Raw genomic sequence first — 23677 nt, 5'->3', positions numbered from 1 at the left:
TAGTTACTGATGGCAAGTGACCAAATCTTCTCTGGACTCAGCAAGACACTCCGGTCAAAGTGATGGGCATTAGCTCAAGAACTGAGTCCATTAATGGATTTACAGAGAATTAATCCTCTGTCCAGCTCCCTGACTTTATTAAAGATGGCCTGAGCTGTTTGTGTATTCAGAATATTGACTTGTTACATTGGTGTTATTGGTTAAGTGTTATAAAGCTTCTTCTGTTTTTATATTATAAAACCTTGTTGCAAACTTGTGTCTAACCTTTGATAGATTTAATCACTGGAAGCCTTTGAAGCATTTAAAATATAAATGATTAACAATATGTTCTCTACAGGAACGCTGAGCCAAAAGGCAAAGCTCTCGATTTACTGGTCAATCTACATTCCAACTCTTACCTATGGTCACGAGCTCTGGGTAGTGACCGAAAGAATGAGATCGCAAATACAAGTGACCACAATGAGTTTACTCCGCATGTCCGGGCTCTGCCTTAGAGATAAGGTACAGAGCACGGTCATCCGAAAGAGGCTTGGAGTAGAGTCGCTGCTCCTCCATGTAGAGAGTAGCCATCTGGTAGGCGTCTGGTCCTGATGCCACCTGGGCACCTCCCTGGTGAGGCTCTCCGGGCATGTTCAACTAGGAGGGGACCCTGGGGAAGACCCAGGACCTGCTGGAGAGATTATACACTATATTGCCACAAGTATGTGCTCACATTCCTTGACTCACAAATGACCTTAAGTAACATACCATTCCTAATCCATAGGGTTCAATATGACGTTGGTCCACCCTTTGCAGATAGAACAGCTTCAACTCTTCTGGGAATGCTGTCCACAAGGTTTAGGAGTGTGATTTTGGGGATTTCTGACCATTCTTCCAGAAACCATTTGTGAGGTCACATACTGATGTTGGACGAGAAGGCCTGGCTCTGTCTCTGCTCTAATTCATCCCAAAGGTGTTCTATCTGGTTGAGGTCAGGACTCTGTGCAGGCCAGTCAAGTTCATCCACACCAGACTTTGCCATCCATGTCTTTATGAATCTTGCGTTGTGCACTGGTACACAGTGATGTTGGAAGAGGAAGGGACCAGCTCCAAACTGTTCCCACAAGTTGGGAACATGGAATTGTCCAAAATGTCTTGGTATGCTGAAGCATTCAGGGTTCCTTTCACTGGAACTAAGGGGCCAAGCCCAGCTCCTGAAAATCAACCCCACACCATAATCCCCCCTACACCAAACTTTACACTGGGCACAATGCAGTCAGTCAAGTGCTGTTTTCCTGGCAACCACCAAATGTAGACTTATCCATCAGATTGCCAGATGGAGAAGTGTGATTCATCACTCCAGAGAACACACCTCCACTGCTCTAGAGTCCAGTGGCGGCGTGCTTTACACCACTGCATCCAACGCTTTGCATTGCACTTGGTGGTGTTGGGCTTGGATGCAGCTGCTCGACCATGGAAACCCATTCCATGACACTCTCTGCGCATGGTTCTTGAGCTAATCTGAAGGCCACATGAAGTTTGGATGTTTGTAGTGATTGACTCTGCAGAAAGTTGGCGACCTCTTCAAACTATGCACTTCAGCATCCACTGACCCCACTCCGTCAATTATGTGACCTACCACTTCGTGGCTTACACCATACACCAGGTTTTATACCCCTGTGGCCATTGAACTGCTTGGAACACCTGATTCCAATCATTTGGATGGGTGAGCGAATACTTTTGGCAATATAATGTATCTCTCGGCTGTCCTGGGAATGCCTCTGTATCCCCCCAGAAGAGCTAGAAGAGGTTCCTGGGGAGAGGAAAACCTGGGCCCGGGCTACTGCCCCACGACCCAGACACAGAGAAGTGGATGAAAATGGATGGATGGATGTTCTCTGTGGTTATTAATATGCTTCTGCAAATGTTCTGATCAATTATAAAGCAACAATCTATTGTTCTTTTTTATCTGTGTTTTGAAACATTTGATGTGGGGAAACCCTGTGGAATGGGCCTTGTGCCTTCCCCTGACTACAGTGGGCACTTGATTCAGCGACCTCGTCCTGGACCTGGACACGAGCCAGCTGACCACAGTTCGGGTCTGGATGTTGCACTCTGCCAGATTTTTCCAGTGATTTCACCTGTCTTGTGCTACATATGCTGACTTGTCCTGTGTGGCCCTAATGACCTTTCTCGAGTGTGGTACGTATGGGCAGATGGACATCTGTAGTTTATGGCGCAACTTGTGTTATGACTAGTGGTGGGCCGTTAACGGCGTTCGTTAATTTGATACGCTTATCGGGCGATATAAAAATTATCGCCGTTAATCTATTCTTAAAGTTGGGTTGGGAACTGGGTCAAAATGGGTAAGCAAACTATGATGACTTTCAACTTGATAGTTTAGCTCGGCTGTATTCCTAACCAAATTGCACAGTAGGGGCGAGAACGAGTTTTCAAACCTGTGAATTACAAATCGTACGTGTGTTTACATGGATGCAGCCACAAAGTCGCCCGGTTTGCTTCATGGAAAATTCATTTTTAGGAACGTAAAGTGTTACCGGAGCGGAGCCCGGAGCGGTCGTTTTCTGCATGGTCCTAGCGCTAGATTCGTCGCTATTTAAATATTTCTTTTTAACCATTAAAACTGCAGAGGACCAAAACCGGCTTTTGAAAAAGTCCCCCCCCAAATTACGTCCGTGAGGTTAAATGTACTAAATGTTGGCTTACATTTCAAATATCATGTTTAGCTGAATAAACATGTTATCAACCCCTTTTAATGTACAGTATGTAGGCTTACAAATTCATGTTTAACTGAATAAACCGAGTAGCCTACATTTTATTGAGCATGTTTTATTTCTTCAAGTATCAAAGTAGAACAGCTTCCTCAAACAGTCATTGATGCATTTTGGAAACAGGAGATGAGCCCTTGGTCTAATGCACCCTCTGTATTAAGAAACCCTATCTCAAAAACTGACTTTTAGTTATTACTTGGGTAGCAATCTAGATAAATTTCAAGATTTCAGTGAGATTAATCTAGATTTAAAAAATTAATCTATGCCCACCCTTAGTTATGACCATGGAAAATGTCACAATGTGCAAAAAATGTGCCCCCACCCCCATCCCCCACACTCAGATATCCTCTTGAGTCTGATCTCCACTTGGACATCCTCTTGAGTCTGATCTCCACTTGGACATCCTCTTGAGTCTGATCTCCACTTGGACATCCTCTTGAGTCTGATCTCCACTTGGACATCCTCTTGTCTCTGGTCTGCACTTGGACATCCTATGTGACACATCGCCACAGCTTCGCGTCCATTCTGGCACTGGCCCGAATCACCTTGGTGATCAGGGATGCTTGTATTGCCATGGGAACGGGGATGCCCGAAGTGGTAGGCTCGTGGGTGTCCAGTGGATAAAGAAACATGGAGACGTAATCTGAACAGACAGCTGGATCAGGCACCTTCAAGTGTGTGCGTCTGGTGTGTGTGTGTGTGTGTGTGTGTGTGTGTGTGTCATGTATACCTGTCTGTGATCCTCTTAGCTGACAGCAAGAGGTGAATTTTGGTTCTCTGAGACTTTTTTTTTTACCAGTAGCCGCTCACTGAATGCTTCATTATTGCGGTGTGAAAGAGAAGAACCTGAATATTTTGTCGTCAGGGGAGCAGTGACGGTGTAAACCTGGGATTATGTGTACATGAAAAAAATCTGCATTTTTCCTATGAATGATTTTATTCAGATGGTGTTGTAAAGTGATTTTTTTCTGTAATATGGGATGATTTAAGTGCATTTCTACCTTTGCTCTGTTGCAGATCCTCAGGAGATGCATGAACAAGAGTCTGAATCGCTGATAGAGTCTGAGTGGTGGGCGAGTCTGAGTGGTGGGCGAGTCTGAGTGGTGGGCGAGTCTGAGTGGTGGGCGAGTCTGAGTGTGGGCGAGTCTGAGGTCCTCCATTAGTGCTGAATGCTGCTGGCACTCACGCAGCAGCAGAGGAGGGACCCAGTCGATGCTGCCAGCCTGTCCACATCTCTCCTACTCTGTGTGCACCATGAGAGGATAACAGGGGTGTGGTGAGGGGTGGGAGTAGAACAAGAGGGGTGGGGCCTCAGGTGGAGTGGGCGGGGTTTAGCACGGGTCCAGAAGGCAGCATTTCGAGAGGGCGGCGTTCCCGACGGGGAGGAGGAACGCGGCACGTCAGCTGGCGACAGTGCGGATGATGACCAGCCTTTTCCGTCGTAGCGATGGCAGGGGCGGGGGCACACAGGGGGGCGGAGTCTCAGGCACCCCTCCAGACCTCAACAACAGCCAGCCGCCACGGCAGGTGCGGCGGCTGGAGTTCAACCAGGCCATGGACGATTTCAAGACCATGTTTCCCAGTATGGACCACGAGGTGATCGAGTGTGTGCTGCGGTCCAATGACGGCGCCGTGGACTCCACCATCGACCAGCTCCTGCAGTTGAGCCTGGACGCCCAGGGCCTGGACGACAGTTCTGACTCTGAGGACAGCATCCCCCCCGAGGTGAGGCACAGGAGAGATGACCCCATACATAACACAGGACACCCCCTTGTCTTGGATACAGGACTGGCTAAAGATGAGAGAAACCATGTGCTCACTTTAGTAGCAAATTCAGAATATTTCATATACATTCATATTACATGTATTTACATGTTTCTCTGCATACACCTTCACATACATTCTCCCTTAGCTTCTCAATACTGCTATGACCTCTTTCCAAAGTAAATCACAACATACTGCTGCATCTGCAGATACTGCGTGTCCACTCCAGATCAGCAGACGGGTGCATGTCAAGCGGAGATCATGTATTTTTAATGTTGATCCTTCTCTGGCCGCATTCTTTCCATGCGCCGGTCATGCGGTGCATGGCAGTCAGGTTGGTCTGAGTGGGCTGCCCCCAAACCATCTACTTCGTATTCTGCAGGGGAGGAGAGGGGAGCAAGGAAGGGGTGGAGCTACCCAGGAAGGGGCGGGGCTTCCCACGAGAGGAGCGGAGCATTTGAACTCCGCACAGACCTCCTCAAGCAACTGGGTCGGGCGGTACTGCCAGGCAGCGACAGCACCTGCCCTGTGCTAAACCGGCGTCATGCACAGCTGTGGCCAGAGACGGCCCTAGCTGCCCCAGAGGATGTCTGCTCTGTCGACTGTAGCACGATGGATCTGAAGCTGGCTGCAATGCAAATGAAAAAAAGATGCAAAGAGTCCATTGTTTCCTGGATAAATTATGTATTCCTATACATTTTCATGGATTTATAGATAACATGGAACCTTGAAGGTTTTGAAGAAAGGTTATACACACAAGCAAGGATTGCTGGATCCTCTTATTAAGCATTAATTAGATGTATTAGATGCATTATTAATGTATTTAGCATACATACATCACCTAATCTGGGACAATTCCGTGTTTGTATGTGTGTACAGATCCTGGAGAGAACACTGGAGCCAGACAGCTCGGACGAGGAACCTCCACCCGTGTATTCCCCGCCCTCCTATGACATGCACATCTATGACAGGAAGCACCCAGCAGACATCCCGCCCACCCCTCCTCCTAGGCAAGAGAGAGCTGGGAAAGACACGGGGCCTCTTCAAGCATCCCTGAGGGATCTACTGGAATGACTAGTTGTAATTTACGAATTACGAATTAAGATACCTCTGGAATCTTAGCTTTCCCTGGCTGACATTGTAAAGGCTTTGAACAGGTTCCTGTTATTAATCTGTCATGTTATTAATGCCCCCTCTGGTGGTGATCTGTTGTTACTGCACCTTCTGAACGTACGCCTGTGGGTGTTGTAGACTGCCAAAGGTGCTGCTCTTTCTGCTGCGAAAATATCATTACTTCTCCAGACATAACATCAGCCCACCCTTTTTTTGTGTAATTGGGACAAAGGGATAATTACCTGAAGGGCCACAGCCCGCGAACAAGAAAGGCGGGGAGAACTTCATTAGCTTTAATGCTCACTGATGGGTCTCTGTCTGAGGAGTGACCTTGGTTTCATGTGCCAACGTTATTGCCAGGTTTGATGCCCTGCCCCCTCCTGGGCATCGTCAGGTCAGCGGCTACAGGAACTGGAACCCGCCGTTACTAGGCAACCTCCCTGATGACTTCTTGCGGATTCTGCCTCAACAGCAAGACAGTCTGCAGGTAGATTTATGGCGTTCTTCATGGGCTGTAATGGATCATTACCTCAGGCACCGTGTCTCTGGGATCTGTCCACAGTTGTAGTCTCTGTAATCCCCCTGCAACAGGGGCCTGCTGGCATGAGGAACATGTGGAGTTCAGCATAGGATTTCACTGATTCATTAGGTTAGGTGGAAAATGTCACATGAATAATCTGCTGTGTTGAATTTGCTTCATATGAAAGCCCTGCTGAAAAACTTCCATAACCTGGAACTAAATTAAACTAAACTGGAATGTAGATTCAGACGATAGGGTTGCCATTCAAGGTTAAACCCCTCCTCCTCTCTCCCCAGCGTTCTCAGAGCAACCTATCTCAGCCTTCCTCTTCTTCATCATCTTCGCTGTCATCCCTGACGCAGTGCTCATCAGCGTCCAGCAGCGGGGCGGGTGGTGCCGGCGGGGTGGGTGGGGCTTCGGAGCAGGACGGGAAGCTGAAGCAGTACCTGGAGGATGAGCGTATTGCCCTCTTCCTGCAGAATGAGGAGTTCATGAAGGAGCTGCAACGCAACCGGGACTTCCTGCTGGCGCTGGAGAGAGGAGGTACACTGAGCCTCACACAGACCCTGAAGGACAATAACGCTTACTACAGTAACGCTTACTACAGTAACGCTTACTACAATAACGCTTACTACAGTAACGCTTACTACAGTAACGCTTACCACAGTTAAACTTACTGCAATAACACATACTACACTTAAGCTTACTATAACAACACTATAGTTAAGCTTACTATAACAACACTTGCTACAAAAAAAGCTTACTAGTTAAGCTTACTACAATAAAGTCAAGTCTGCGTATCATCATGGAAGCTAATACCATGCCTACGAATAATAGTGCCCAGTGGTAGCATATATAATGAGAGTAATATGGGGCCCGGTACAGATCCTTGTGGGACACCATATTTTACCTTTGTACGTTCTGAACATTCATTATTTACTAGTACAAATTGGTAACGATCTGTCAGGTAGAATCTGAACCAGGAGAGAGTACTTGACCTCTTATGCCAATGAGTGTCTCCATCCTATTTTGTAGAATATTATGATCAGTGGTGTCAAAAGCAGCACTGAGGTCTAGCAGTATGAGAAAAGAAATGTGTCCTTTATCAGAGGATATTAAGAGATCATTTAGTATTTTAGTCAGTGCAGTTTCAGTGCTGTGATGAGCTCTAAATCCAGACTGGAATAACTCTGACATGTTCTGTCTGTAAGAAGGAAGAGAGTTGCAAATAAACTACTATCTCTAAAATTTTGGATATGAACTACAGATTAGAGATCATGCTTACTACAATTAAGCTTACTACAATAACACTTATTACAATAACGCTTACTACAATAATGCTTACTACAATAAAGCTTACGACATCCTGAGATCTGTCACCTCAAGAAGGTTTGTGACAAAAATACAACAAAATATACAGCTAATATAAATAAAAAATGAACTAAATTAAATGTAAAGGAAATTTTGGAAAAAAAAGTATTTAAATATTAGTTAATTAAAAATAACACCAATTATCCTCAACATGTACAAAGATGAAAATAAAGATGTGTAATCTGAAAAATGTTTAAAAACCGGTTCCATTTAACAGCATTATAACGGCTGAACATTACTCTATTAGCTTAGTCTGTATTTGGGGCAGGACTGACAGAATCATTTTGAGGGTTCTGCCTAGCTTACTACAACATAGCATATCAAATAGGTGATGTAGATACCAGTAACAATACCATACAAAGACACAATGGTCCTACAACATTAAGCAATTTACAGACCAGTAATAATACCTTAAAGGCAACTCTGGACTATACTGGTAGCCAGTGTGAGGACTTTAGAACAGCAGTGATGTCAGAGTCCTTTTTGAAGACCACTACAGAAATCAGCCCTACTATAGATAAAAGCATGGACGGCTTTCTCTAGCTCTGGGTTACTCAGCAAAGCTCTGATCTTGTTGATTGGTGAATGATCTGTTGTGAGTGCTAAAACTGAAAGCAGAGTCTATGTTTACGGGTGCGCTCTTCAGATTTGAGGGCTTTGACGTCCAAAAACGCAGCTAGCGCATGCCTCTCTCTGCCATGGATGATGTGTTTTATCTTTATTCATCTGTATATCTTGTAGGGTGGGAATCGTTTACTATCTCACGATTCGATTCTATTCTGATTTTGGGGGCCACGATTCGATTCAAAATCGATTTTCGATTCAAAACGATTTTTGATTAAAAAAACGATTTGATTTATAAAAATGTCTGCTTCAGTCTATAAAATCTGCATGATCTTATTAAATGAAGTGTCTTTCACATTTAATTAACAAAAATAAAGTGCTTTGGTAAAATAAAATGGTTTTTGTTGTGTTACCAAAATTCTTGAGCTTCATTTTGCAAGCTGTCAGGGCTGGCTCGGATGCAGTTCCCCCAGCTGTTGCTAGGGGCACCAGAGTCAGTCCCAGACAAAACCAGCGTGACCGTACGTTCTCAGCCAGTCTCTGCTTTCTCTGTGATTGCTTATCGTTTATTGGTGTCTCGCCACCTCTCTGTTATGCTTTCTCTTTACTTATTTGAGTGTCTATCTCCTGCGTCGCTTCCTGACCCATCTCAAGTTTTCCCAATCCTGTATTTCTTCCTATCCGTTTTGCCTTTATTTTTGGGAAGGGTTTTATTTTGCTGCAGTTACTTCTGCTGGCGTCCTTGGTTTCGTTTTCGTGTTGCATTTATCCGTGCTGTATTTTAGTTACTGTTTATATTTTGTTTCTTCCTCCCGTCTCACTACGGTTGAGTGTTATTTTTCACATGTTGTATTTTCCGCGTTGTTATTTACTCCGTGCCCTCACGGTCGAGTCTTCCGTGTTGTTTTGTTTGTTCGTTCTGGGTTGCTGTGCGCGTTTCCCTCTCGCTTATACATGTGACAAGTGTCAAACGTCTTGATCTTGCGAACCGGCACTTGGGTCCACCCTTCTCTATATTATTTCACTTGGGTCCACCCTTCTCTATATTATTTCTCACCCTTCTCTATATTAACGCTCCCGTGCTCACCGCGTTACACAAGCCTTGCACTCGAGCTACATTGTGTCCAGTTCGGTCTTCCCCGGCATTCGGTAAAAACCAAAATGAACCCATATTTTTGCCTTAAATGAAGACGGGGCAGGTTGAATCTCTTTACTCCATCTGTTTTGAACCTTTTCCGCACATGAGTGTGTCCCAGAACCTGCTGCGTAAAGTATCGCGTAATTTTGTAATTGCATAACACGAGAGTTCACCACAACTTAGAATCGATTTTGGGACATTTAAAATCGATTCTGAATCGTAGTAAATGAGAATCGATTTTTGATATATGAATCAATTTTTTGGCACACCTCTAATATCTTGGCGCATCCAGTCGGTGATGTGCTCAAGGTGATTACAAAGTCACACACACACGCACAGATAAGTAGGTCGTTCGCATTGTCATAAAATAGACCTTTTATTTGTGGAAGAGGTTTTAGTTGCATTCAGACCGTTCCCCAAACCCATCTCCGAAGCTTCCATGTAAATTGTTGCAAAATCATTATTTGAGTGATTGTGCACGTGTGTGCATGATTCTTTTGTTTCATGCCTTTTCTGCAGGAAATCATTGTGTGTCAGGCTCTGTAGAGGTCTGCCCCTCGGATGACGCCCTGTTCCGGGACAAGCTCAAGCACATGGGGAAATGTAAGGAGCAGGACACTCCCGTTACTCCCACCACGAGACAATCATCACAACCATCACGCTCGTGACACCTTGTTTTGCCGTGTTGAATCATAAATCACACCCGGTGCAGAGTAACTAAAGGGGTGGGAGCCTGTTCCGTCCTGCATGGGAGGGTCTGTCTATTCTGCTTGTGCGTGGGATCACGTCCTGGTTCTTTCTCTCTGGGGCCCCACGTGCGGGCTCCGCTGCAGTCGGAGCTGCGTCATTGCTAAATTTAGTAATGTAGATGAAGGATGGCTCTAATATACAGTACGGTTAGATCTTTAGCTGTGACACAAGCACCTCATCAGGACATGGCCTGTTTTTAGGGAGTGCTCTCCTAGCTTGTGTTTAGCCCAGAGGTGGGACCAAGTCAGTGTTTTGCAAGTCTCAAGTAAGTCCAAGTCTTTATCCTCAAGTCCCGAGTCAAGTCTCAAGCAAAGACAGTCAACTCAAGTCAAGTCTCGAGTCAAGACAAGCAACCGTCAAGTCAAGTCCCAAGTCTGAAACTTGGAATTTCAAGTCCTTTCGAGTCTTTTTTTTTTTACAGGCACCAACGCTTTACGAATGCTACGCTGATGCGTTTCTTTACTCGTTTTGTTGGTGTCCGCCAGCCAAAAGATGACAGATCATTTACATTTTATCTTCTCTTAATTACATAAATGTACTTAAACAAGAATGTTTCGTTACATAATTTTACACGAAAATAGCCAGCTTCATCGTAAGCAAGATGCTGTCATTACGAATGGTTATTCTAAACATTTGGATAAAATGTTTAAATATAGACTAATAAAAGGTTAGGGTTATTTTTTCATTGTTTTCTGTTATTGTGGGGTCACGGTGTAGGCTACTATTGTTACCTGGAGATTCAGTGGGGTCACATATTCTGATGGCTGCCGTCAGAATTGGTGACCCCAGTTAAAAAGGCTCACCTGTACATCCCATTCATGATTTCTTTGTTGGCTGCAATGGTGAGGGGATGGTAAATCCTGTTTAAGTAGATTTATGTAATTAAGAGACGATAAATGTAAATATAAACATCTGTCATATTTTGGCTCGTGGACACCAACAAAACGAGTAAAGAAAGTGCATCAGCGTAGTTTACGTAGCATTCGTAAAGCGTTTGTGCCTCTGAACAGAAACTGTGAAATAGCGCCCCCTGTGGTCACAAAACTCGACGCTCACAGAATCTGGTGTAACGCCGGTCTGCGTCAGAAGGACGGAAATGAAATTAATGGGGCGCACTTTATAAATATTAATATGCGTTTCAAAATTTAGATTTGGGGTAAAAAAAATCAAGTCTTTGCAAGTAAACAGGTTTAAGTCCAATTCAAGTCCCAAGTTATTGGTGTAAAAGTCCAAGTCAAGTCTAAGTCTCTGAATATTTTTTCAAGTCAAGTCAAGTCTTAATATTAATGACTCGAGTCTGACTCGAGTCCAAGTCATGTGACTCGAGTCCCCACCTCTGGTTTAGCCCCTTTAAAGCAATTTTTAGACTTGATTTTACATTTGTAATAGCTTTTCTTCCTCTTCCTATTTCTTTCAGTCTATCTTTCTTCAGACAAAATGTCAGAAATATTTTTAAAAAGCAAAATAAAAAACGTGATGGTGTATATGAAATGCTTACAACGTTCGTTATGTCCCTGAGAAGAAGGAAAGTGATGCAGAAGTTTTATACAGATGTATGAAATGAACTCGTTCCTGTCAGTTATGTCTGTCTGTTCTTGCTCTTGTGCTGTGCAGCTACGAGGAAGAATGAACTCGTTCCTGTCAGTTATGTCTGTCTGTTCTTGTCTCGTTCCTGTCAGTTATGTCTGTCTGTTCTTGCTCTTGTGCTGTGCAGCTACGAGGAAGAATGAACTGGTTCCTGTCAGTTATGTCTGTCTGTTCTTGCTCTTGTGCTGTGCAGCTACGAGGAAGAAGCTTTTTGAAATCGCCAGATCATTTTCTGAAAAAACCCGCCGGAGAAAGTCCAAAAAAAGGGCTCTCCTCAAACATCACTCGTATCCTTCAACACGTTTCAGGACGTAGTGTATGACCTGAGTGTTGTGAGAGAGATACTCCTGTATGTGTCTGATGTAGCATATAGACTGTGTGATGTGAGAGAGATACTCCTGTATGTGTCTGATGTCGCATATAGACTGTGTGATGTGAGAGAGATACTCCTGTATGTGTCTGATGTCGCATATAGACTGTGTGATGTGAGAGAGATACTCCTGTATGTGTCTGATGTCGCATATAGACTGTGTGATGTGAGAGAGATACTCCTGTATGTGTCTGATGTCGCATATAGACTGTGTGATGTGAGAGAGATACTCCTGTATGTGTCTGATGTCGCATATAGACTGTGTGATGTGAGAGAGATACTCCTGTATGTGTCTGATGTCGCATATAGACTGTGTGATGTGAGAGAGATACTCCTGTATGTGTCTGATGTCGCATATAGACTGTGTGATGTGAGAGAGATACTCCTGTATGTGTCTGATGTCGCATATAGACTGTGTGATGTGAGAGAGATACCCCTGTATGTGTCTGATGTCGCATATAGACTGTGTGATGTGAGAGAGATACTCCTGTATGTGTCTGATGTCGCATATAGACTGTGTGATGTGAGAGAGATACTCCTGTATGTGTCTGATGTCGCATATAGACTGTGTGATGAGAGAGATACTCCTGTATGTGTCTGATGTCGCATATAGACTGTGTGATGTGAGAGAGATACTCCTGTATGTGTCTGATGTCGCATATAGACTGTGTGATGTGAGAGAGATACTCCTGTATGTGTCTGATGTCGCATATAGACTGTGTGATGTGAGAGAGATACTCCTGTATGTGTCTGATGTCGCATATAGACTGTGTGATGTGAGAGAGATACTCCTGTATGTGTCTGATGTCGCATATAGACTGTGTGATGTGAGAGAGATACTCCTGTATGTGTCTGATGTCGCATATAGACTGTGTGATGTGAGAGAGATACTTCTGTATGTGTCTGATGTCGCATATAGACTGTGTGATGTGAGAGAGATACCCCTGTATGTGTCTGATGTCGCATATAGACTGTGTGATGTGAGAGAGATACTCCTGTATGTGTCTGATGTCGCATATAGACTGTGTGATGTGAGAGAGATACCCCTGTATGTGTCTGATGTCGCATATAGACTGTGTGATGTGAGAGAGATACTCCTGTATGTGTCTGATGTCGCATATAGACTGTGTGATGTGAGAGAGATACTCCTGTATGTGTCTGATGTCGCATATAGACTGTGTGATGTGAGAGAGATACTCCTGTATGTGTCTGATGTCGCATATAGACTGTGTGATGTGAGAGAGATACCCCTGTATGTGTCTGATGTCGCATATAGACTGTGTGATGTGAGAGAGATACTCCTGTATGTGTCTGATGTCGCATATAGACTGTGTGATGTGAGAGAGATACTCCTGTATGTGTCTGATGTCGCATATACAGTTGTGATCAAATTTATTCAACCCCCACTGAAATAAAGTGTTTTGGCCAGTTTGACATTGATTTTGATCATTTCAGTCATCTTATTTACAATTATATCAAAGAGGCACTTATAAATTAGACAAACATAACATAATATTTATGATGGAATAACCACAAATGTCTTTACTGTGCTCACATCATTATCAGTTTTATTCAACCCCCTAGTGACATTATTTTTTAGTACTTAGTACAACATCCTTTTCCAGTTATGACAGCTTTCAAGCGTGAAGCATAGCTTGACACAAGTGTCTTGCAGCGACCTATGGGTATCTTAGCCCATTCTTCATGGGCAAAAGCCTCCAGTTCAGTCACATTCTTAGGCTTGCGCACTGCAACTGCCTTCTTTAGGTCCCACCAGAGGTTCTCAATTGGATTTAAGTCTGGTGATTGCGATGGCCACTCTAGAATGTTCCAGCCTTTCATGTTCAACCATGCTCTAGTGGACTTGGATGTGTGCTTCGGATCATTGTCCTGTTGGAAGGTCCAACGTCTCCCAAGCCGCAGGTTTGTGACTGACTCCATCACATTTTCCTCCAAGATCTCCTGGTACTGAAGGGAATTCATGGTACCCTGCACACGTTGAAGCTTTCCTGTACCATTAGAAGCAAAACAGCCCCAAAGCATAATTGACCCCCCGCCATGCTTCACAGTAGGCAAGGTGTTCTTTTGTTCATAAGCCTGGTTCTTCTTTCTCCAAACATAGCGCTGGTCCATTGTCCCAAACAGTTCTAATTTAGTTTCATCTGACCACAGTACACTGTTCCAAAACCTTTGTGGCTTGTCCACATGACTTTTGGCATACTGCAGTCGACTTTTCTTGTTCTTTGGAGTCAGCAAGGGGGTGCGTCTGGGCGTTCTGGCATGGAGGTCTTCGTTATGCAGTGCGCGCCTTATTGTCTGAGCTGAAACTTCAGTGCCCACATCTGACAGGTCTTTTTTCAGTTCCTTAGCAGTCACGCGGGGATTTTTCTCCACATTACGCTTCAGGTAGCGCACAGCAGTCGCGGTCAGGATCTTCTTTCTGCCACGACCAGGTAACGTTTCCACTGTGCCCTTTAACTTGAACTTGCGAATGATACTTCCGATAGTGTCTCTTGGAATATTTAACAACTTCGCAATCTTTTTATATCCATTGCCATTCTTGTGAAGAGCAATAACCTCTTCTCTTGTCTTCTGGGACCATTCTCTTGCCTTCACCATGCTTGGAAACACACCAGTAGATGTCTAGAAGGAGCTGAGTATCACAGTCCTTTTAAATCTGCCTAATTGGTGCTTATCATGCTTGATTGCTGCTCGTTGACATCCACAGATGTTTTCAATACCTGATGGAAAACACTGGAATGAACCTCTGTTCTTAGGAGTGGTAGTCGTAAAGGGGTTGAATAATTGTGTCAATGAAGAAATCACAAAAAGGCCATTTAATACTTTATGACAAAAAAAATTGATGCTATCTTAGTTGCATTTAGTTCTTTAACAAGTCCTTGTAAGATTTCATTATGAACACAATTACAAATGTGCACTGAATTCCATAAAACCCTTCGCAGCATTGGGGGTTGAATAAATTTGATCACAACTGTAGACTGTGTGATGTGAGAGAGATACTCCTGTATGTGTCTGATGTCGCATATAGACTGTGTGATGTGAGAGAGATACTCCTGTATGTGTCTGATGTCGCATATAGACTGTGTGATGTGAGAGAGATACCCCTGTACGCGTCTGTTCCTGACGTGAGCATACAGTGGTGTGAAAAAGTGTTTGTCCCCTTCCTCATTTCCTGTTTTTTTGCATGTTTGTCACACTTAAGTGTTTCGGAACATCAAACCAATTTAAACAATAGTCAAGGACCACACAAGTAAACACAAAATGCAATTTGTAAATGAAGGTGTTTATTATTAAAGAAGAAAAAAATCCAAACCATCATGGCCCTGTGTGAAAAAGTGATTGCCCCCTAAACCTAATAACTGGTTGGGCCACCCTTAGCAGCAACAACTGCAACCAAGTGTTTGCGATAACTTGCAATGAGTCTTTTACAGCGTTCTGGAGGAATTTTGGCCAACTCATCTTTGCAGAATTGTTCTAATTCAGTTACATTAGAGGGTTTTCGAGCATGAACGGCCTTTTTAAGGTCATACCACAACATCTCAATAGGATTCAGGTCAGGACTTTGACTAGGCCACTCCAAAGTCTTCATTTTGCTTTTCTTCAGCTATTCAGTGTTGGACTTGCTGGTGTGTTTAGGATCATTGTCCTGCTGCAGAAACCAAGTTCGTTTCAGCGTGAGGTCACGAACAGATGGTCGGTCGGACGTTCTCCTTCAAGATCTTTTGGTAGACAGCAGAATTCATAGTTCCATTTATCACAGCAAGTCTTCCAGATGCAGTAAAACAGCCCCAGACCGTCACACTACCACCACCATATTTTACTGTTGGTATAATGTTCTTTTTCTGAAATGCAGTGTTCCTTTTATGCCAGATGTAATGGGACACACACCTTCCAAAGAGTTCCACTTTTGTCTCATCGGTCCACAGAATGTTTTCCTGGGGATCAAGATGTGTTTTGGAAAACTTGAGACGAGCTTTAAGGTTCTTTTTGCTCAGCAGTGGTTTTAGTTTTCTTCTAGGAACTCTGCCATGCAGGCCATTTTTGCCCAGTCTTTTTCTGATGGTGGAGTCATGAACTCTGACCTTAACTGAGGCAAGTGAGACCTGCAGGTCTTTGGACGTTGTTGTGGGGTCTTTTGTGACCTCTTGGATGGGTCGTCGCTGCGCTCTTGGGGTAATTTTGGGCGGTCGGCCACTCCTGGGAAGGTTCACCACTGTTCCATATCTTCGCCATTTGTGGATAATGGCTCTCACTGTGGTTCGCTGGATTCCCAAAGCTTTGGAAATGGTTTTATAACCCTTTCCAGACTGATAGATCTCAATTACCTTCTTTATCAATTGTTCCTGAATTTCTTTGGATCTCTGTGTAGCTTTACAGGATCTTTTGGTGGACTTCACTGTGTCAGGCAGCTCCTAATTAAGTGATGTCTTGATTGAAAACAGGTGTGGCAATAATCAGGCCTGGGTGTGGCTAGAGGAATTGAACTCGGGTGTGAAAAACCACAGTTATATATGGGTGCATCTCAATTCAGGGGCTGCAGCCCATGAAGTGGGCATTTGTAGGCCGGTTACGTCACTGCGCTGCGCCGAAGGCTGGCCCAATTGGTGGGCTCCTTCTTATGCAGCCGACAAATGTAGCCTTCAAAACCCCGAAAACGAAGGATGCATCTGAGTATCCTTCACGTCCCTCCATATCCCAGGATTCATTGCTCTATGAACAATAAACAGGCGACATGGCGGATTCTAGTGTACGGGCCAAAGAATTCGTTTTTAAATGTAGGTATTTTTTTAAATATGGAAATTTATACTGCAATGAGATGCTAAATAATATGCCAATTATTAAAATATCATATAAAAAATGCTATTTCTGGCTCCATTTTGTCGGACAGCTCGCCAACACGTATGTAACGTATGTAACACATATGTAACACATATATAACGGGGCAGAGCGTGGTCACGCAAACATACATACTAAGGATGTATATCTTCACCACTAAGGTAGATTTGATACACATCTCAATACACTGTCACCGAAACGATATAACTGCGATACTCTGAAACCCCTTGTCAATACAATGCGATACAAATCACTCCTGTTCACGATATGATGCGATTCAAAATGATTTGATAAAGATATGACTTATTATATGAGGATTCGGTTTGATAAATGATCATTCGATACAGTTAGTTGAGGTTTGAGGATGTATTGGCCTAACCCATCAGTTTTCTTAATTCAATAGCACAATTCTACTTTACTCTCTAACAATTTAAGGGATGTATGCATCTGGGGTGGGTTTCCCGAAACGTTAGTAGCTCTTCGTAACCACGTATGAAACGTATGAGGTTAAGAAGTACTTAGCGCTAAGAACGTTTCGGGAAACTCACCCCTGGTTGTTTTCAATGGAGCAAAACCAATACATAATATAAAAAAATGCATAATTTAGTATATTCAGACAGAGCATTAATTTATTCGAGTGAATTATTCAGTTATTTTCTCCATCTATATTTATACAAAACGTTTAAAACATAAGGTGAACAGTTTTTAAAAGTACTGTATTAACATAGTGAAAATTATGATTTGCAACACTACTGTCTGCTAGACTTACGAGGGAGTAGCGGCCGCAGAGATGTCCACACCGTGCCGTCTTTTCATGTGTGTCGCCAGGTTCCTTGTGCTACTAACGTATTTGATAGCCCTACGGCATTGTTTGCAGATTTCGTGCGTCTTGTCAAGTTGACCACATTGCTTAAAAAACCCGAAATATTCCCACACGTTTGATTTGTGTGTCTTTTTTGGTGCATTAAATATATTTGTCGTTGCTAATGCTCTCGTTTCCCTCCATCTTTTTTTGTGTACGTCTGCGTGTTTGCGTCAGTACCTGAGGACACGATGGTGCATTTAAGTTGCCTCGAAAAAAAAGAAATCAATAAAAATAAAAAGTATGTTGCCTCTGTAAATACGTTAGAATAAGAAATAGATACTGGAAAACAAAACACCCGATTTAACCATGGTATTCGCCGATGCAAAAAGTCTAGAGTCGATGCACCGTAAATTCGCCCGCAAATTAAACCCGATGCACGTTGAATCTACCGGTGCAGTCGAATCGCAGACATGTGTGCCAAATCACCGATGTGAATCGGTGAATCTCCCCATCCCTAATACATACGTCTTGCGTAGACTAGACTGTCTCATTTAACAGCCGTGAGATGCAGCCTACCCGGCCTTCGAAGTGTGTGGCCTCCGTGGGCTGCGGTCTGCGCAGTCTATGTAGGCTGCAGCCCCTGAATTGAGATGCATCCATAGTATGTTTTAACAAGGGGGGCAATCACTTTTTCACACAGGGTCATGATGGTTTGGATTTTTTTCTCCTTTAATAATAAACACCTTCATTTACAAATTGTGTTTTGTGTTTACTTGTGTTGTCCTTGACTATTGTTTAAATTGGTTTGATGTTCCGTAACACTTAAGTGTGACAAACATGCAAAAAAACAGGAAATGAGGAAGGGGGCAAACACTTTTTCACACCACTGTATGTCTCTAATGGCCACAGTCGGGCTGGTGAAATGTCAGTCCTCATCATATCAGAAATGCAAACGCTCAATGTTAGCGTTCAGTACATGTGGTATGCCCCTGACCCTGGCCTTAGACTGAGCACGGCTGCCTCCACCACCAACCTTCTGGAGGAGCTTGAGGGACCTCCAGCAGGTAAGCCTTTCTCGCCTGCATTCCTGGTGAGAAATGAGGTCATTTCTGGCACTGTTCCTAATGCAGCTCAACCTGTGTCCAGAGGACGACGGCCGTTCCAGGGGGCCAGGAGCTCAGAAAAAAGACCAGCTGACCAAGGAAGTGGTGTCATGGTGAGACTTCTACATGCCGCCTTTGTTGAAAGTGCTCATGTTCTCACAGAAACTGCCTGAGGAAATCTGAAATGGATCTTCAGCTTATATTACTATATACATACAGAGGTCAAATTATTATTTTGACCTTAATGTAATTTATATACAGTGTCTTTCTCACATTCAGGGCTACTTCAAAAAACAGTAATGCAATGAGAATGTGCACACAAAGAAAGAACAAACTAAGGAAGAAAATTCAGCAGAGATCTGAAACAGAAGAAGTGTGGTGGTGGAGATATTTGTGGGATGCAACAGCTCATTAGGATCCATGGTGCCTACTGGAGTGACTGGTCTGGTCTTAGACACCATAGGCAGACCAGTACCAGAGGATCATTGTGTGAGATCCAGGGTGTAAGGGTGTAAGAGATCACACAAAGGGAGCAAGACCATAGAGTCTTGATGATTGTAAATAGCTGGACTCCTATTAGGCAATTCCGCCTGTCTTTATTAAGTCCGAGCTTAAGAGCTTAACATCTGAGGAGTTAATTAACTGTGTGTGTGTGTGTGTGTGTGTGTGTGTGTGTGTGTGTGTCCTTGCAGAGTGATATTTTTCATGCTGTGCCCCTGCTGTTCTCCCTGGAGGTGGGTCGACCTTTGAATCCGCCCCTCTCATTTACGGATCCGCCCCTCTCATTATCCGGATGGGCCTGCAGTAAGTCACAGCCTGCTGAGCCGAGCACAGGAACAAACGCACCATCCGGCCGGAGAGACTACGCTTCATCATCGCCTCAGCGAGGCAGCACACTGGGATTTAGTCCTCTGCTTAAGATTCCTTCGTTTACACTTTAGCGGTAGTTCTGTTTACCAAATTCATCACGTCATTTAAATGGAAGCTACTACATGTCATCCATGTGCTCTGCCGGTGATTATTTTAGTCTAGAACTGACGCGTGACCATGGGAGGAGGAGGGCAGTGGTAAACATGCACTGGTTGGCGTCTCCATTCTGTTGAGACTCAGGGCTCCACACAAGCACAAACTCCCTGTCGATATTCATCACAGTACACAGCACTGCTGCCGGACGGGTCTTCTGCCTAAACTCAGGAGCATTAACATCACCAATACAGCTTTTGTGCACAAACACAAGTTATGTGTGTGCTCATGTTAATATAGTGTGTATATATAGATATATAAAAAATGTTTTACACCCACCAGCCACTTTATTAGGTACACCTTTCCAACTGCACATTAACACAAATGTTGAATCAGCCAATCACATGGTAGCAACTTAATGCATTTAGGCATGTAGACATGGCCAAAACGATCTGCTGTAGTTCAAACAGAGCATCATAATGGGGAAGAAAGGTGATTTAAGTAACTTTGAATGTTGCATGGTTGTTGGTGTTGCATGAGTATTTCAGAAAGTGCTGATTTACTGGGATTTTCACGCACAACCATCTCTACGGTTTACAGAGAATGATCCAAATAAGAGAAGATATCCAGTGAGCAGCAGTTCTGTGGGCACAAATGCCTTGTTGATGTCAGAGGTCAGAGAGCATCTCTGAACGCACAACACTTAGAAACGGATGGGCTACAGCAGCAGAAGACCACGCCGGGTTCCACTCCTGTCAGCTAAGAACAGGAAACTGAGGCTACAATTCACACAGACTCACCAACATTAGACAATAGAAAATTGGAGGAATGTTGCTTGGTCTGATGAGTCTCAATTTCTGCTGCGACATTTGGATGGTAGGGTCAGAATTTGGCGTCAACAACATGAAAGCATGGATCCATCCTGCCTTGAATCTATGGTTCAGGCTGCAGGTGGTGGTGCAATGGTGTGGGGGATATATTCATGGGACACTTTGGGCCCATTAGTATCAATTGAGCATCGTGTCAACTTCACAGCCTACCTGAGTATTGTTGCTGACCATGTCCATCCTTTATGACCACAGTGTACCCATCTTCTGATGGCTACTTCCAGCAGGATAACATGCCATGTCATAAAGCATGAATCATCTCAGACAATGAGTTCACTGTACTTGAATGGCCTCCACAGTCACCAGATCTCATTCCAATAGAGCACATTTGGGATGTGGTGGAACGGGAGATTTGCGTCATGGATGTGCAGCTGACAAATCTGCAGCAACTCAAACCAGTCTGGCCATTCTCCTCTGACCTCAACAAGGCATTTGCGCCCACAGAACTGCCGCTTACTGGATATTTTCTCTTTTTTGGATCATTTTCTATAAACCCTAGAGATGGTTGTGTGTGAAAATCCCAGTAGATCAGCAGTTTCTGAAATAATCACTCCAACCCGTCTGGCACCAACAACCATGCCACGTTCAAAGTCACTTAAATCACCTTTCTTCCCCGTTCTGATGCTCGGTTTAAACTGCAGCAGATCATCTTACCCATGTTTGGGGCAGTCATGGCAGTGGTGGTAGGGAACTGGTCTTGTGACCGGAGGGTCGTGGGTTCGATTCCCAGACCTGAGGCCATGACTGAGGTGCCCTTGAGCAAGGACGTTAACCCTCAATTGCTCACTGGTATAAAAAATGAGATAAAAATGTAAGTTGCTCTGGATAAGAGCGTCTGCCAAATGTCGTAAATGTAATGTTTACATGCCTAAATGCAATAAGTGCTGCCATGTGACTGGCTGAATCGACTTTTGCATTAATGAGCAATTGGACAGGTGTACCTAAGAATGTGGCTTGTGTGTGTGTGTGTGTGTGTGTGTGTGTGTGTGTGTGTGTGTGTGTATATATATTATATAATATATATATTATGCACTCTCATGTAATAACTCTGAATCTCCTCAGTCATCCTTCTTTATGACTTTAAAAATTCAGTCTCTAGTGCTGAACTTCCTGTCTGAATTGGTGTGAACGCAGAGGGACCCCTCCGTTCGGCGTTGAAGTATAGATGATTACTCCGTCATCATCATCACTCTGTTGCACTCTCAGTGCAGTGTGGACCCTCTTCGTACCAATCCCTTACTTTGATTAAAATTACTTTCGTAAATGAAATCAAATTAAAAGACTTTTTAAAATGTGTGCCTGTGTTTTGTCACTGTACACTAGGCTAAATAGTTCTGTTTATTAAATTTTAAGGAGTGACTTAAAATGAGTGTATATAAAGTAAATGCAACAAGTCCCTTTCCTGCAATCATTTCCTTGTTTATGTTGTTCATAGACAGACAGATGCGCTTTGAAGCCCTTGTCCACACACAGGTACTTTTATCTCTTAGCTTCTCACATCTGCATCTCCATTGTTTCAATTAAGCATTCCACGTCTTCCATCAATTGTTTTTACTTCCTTTCATCCTGTCTCGAGTGTGAGTGAAGAATTCCTCAAGCCTCTCTGGGCTTCACAGGGCACATGAGCCTTCTGTACAGGAAGTTCAGTTCACCGTGATACTTGTTAAGCTCCGTCACGCTTTTGTGTGTCACTCCCACATCCTACCAGAAGAGGGCGCGTCTTAACCGTGTCCCATGGGGCGCAATGGACCAGCGCATGTTTGCTTACCAGGTTTTACGTCTATTGCGTGCAAAAAGGGCGTGATGTCACGACACACTTTTTGGCCGAGAAGACGTCAGAGGAAAGCAGAAGTAGAATAATTGTCATACTCGTAAACCGCAAAAAAACAAGAATGAGAACTTAATATAAAGGTAGCTACAGTACACGAACTACCCTCAATGGGATAAGCATAATCGTGGTTCCATCAATATGCAATTTACGAATATTTATGCATAAAGACCTGACATAGTCACCTGGATTAAAATGATCAATTTTGTTCACCCCAAAACCAGACATGCTGTGTGCAGCATAAGAGTATACATTTTTCGAATGCTTTCAACAAAATTATTATTCAAGATGGAGATAAGACCAGAATTGGCATTTCCATCTAAAGCCTACGTAACCGAGTTATTCGAACATGTGTTGCAGTAACCCAAGATATCCAGTAGGTGGAACCAAAGACCAATGCTTGAAATCTACGCTCAACTCTGCTTCAGAAATGTTATTAATCAAAGAAAATGGCAATATCTACAGATTTTCATACAGCGAGCTTCATGTAGTAAAAACGCCAGCAAGGTGCTCGTAGAGCGCTTGGAAGGAGTAAAGACCGACAGTAGTGCAGGATAGGCAAGTGTTTCTGGCTAGGTCAGGCCCTCAGAGCTTTCTCCCCGTCATCATTAACCTTAACCTGGCTTACGTTTGCAAACTTGCACCTGGATTCCGTCGTGGTGATCGTGCGTACATTACGTCACTTGCATCATCTCCAGCCTTTTGCGTTATTGTGTGTAATTCCGTAGTAGAATGGACGCGTTCTTTCTCTCCACCCCTCAGATCGAAAATGATTACTTTTGCGTTTAGGACAGACTTTCATAAGCGCTTTGTGGTCTATTTAAATACACCGTCGAGAACATCGATACGTTGGTGTTACAGTTAAGGATTTAAGAATTGGATTAAAAACGAATTATTGTATAGAATTGCTATTTCTACTAATTAAATAATACTGAGTTAAATATTAATGTAAAATTTAAAGTAATTAGAAACAGTAATTTCCTACTGCTCTGAGAATGGTTGACTTTGTATATGGTTGACTTAGGGAGTATAACCAATGCCAATTGCTCCGCGGCCGACGAGATGAGGAGGCCCGCGTGCGATCGCCAGACGTCCCGTTGTTCACGAGGACAAACGCTCTGCACACCCAGGTGCGCGCGGTGTAGTGGCCCTGTGTTCGATTGGTTCGAGACGACCTCGCTGATCACGTTGTGGTAATTAGATGGAGAAGCGCGCGCGGCCTTCGCGTGCCCTTGGGAGGCAGGTGAGGTGAGCTCGCGCACTTTTCTCTTCTCCCATTGGTGATT

At 43.8% G+C, this 23677-nt stretch overlaps 1 protein-coding gene across 1 annotated transcript; it reads left to right on the top strand.

The window, feature by feature from the left end:
• The first annotated feature begins 4076 nt into the window (after positions 1 to 4076).
• On the top strand, positions 4077 to 20063 carry cuedc1a (CUE domain containing 1a). The gene is made up of 9 exons (XM_076986623.1): positions 4077 to 4496; positions 5415 to 5545; positions 6009 to 6135; positions 6465 to 6711; positions 9761 to 9844; positions 11772 to 11865; positions 18616 to 18674; positions 18757 to 18826; positions 19406 to 20063. Coding segments are annotated over exons 1-9 (1119 nt in total). The 5' UTR covers positions 4077 to 4190; the 3' UTR covers positions 19407 to 20063.
• The last annotated feature ends 3614 nt before the right edge of the window (positions 20064 to 23677 follow it).

Source organism: Brachyhypopomus gauderio, unplaced genomic scaffold (genome assembly GCF_052324685.1).
Source record: "Brachyhypopomus gauderio isolate BG-103 unplaced genomic scaffold, BGAUD_0.2 sc47, whole genome shotgun sequence".
Lineage (NCBI taxonomy): Eukaryota > Metazoa > Chordata > Actinopteri > Gymnotiformes > Hypopomidae > Brachyhypopomus > Brachyhypopomus gauderio.
This window is presented reverse-complemented; position numbering and strand designations above follow the sequence as displayed.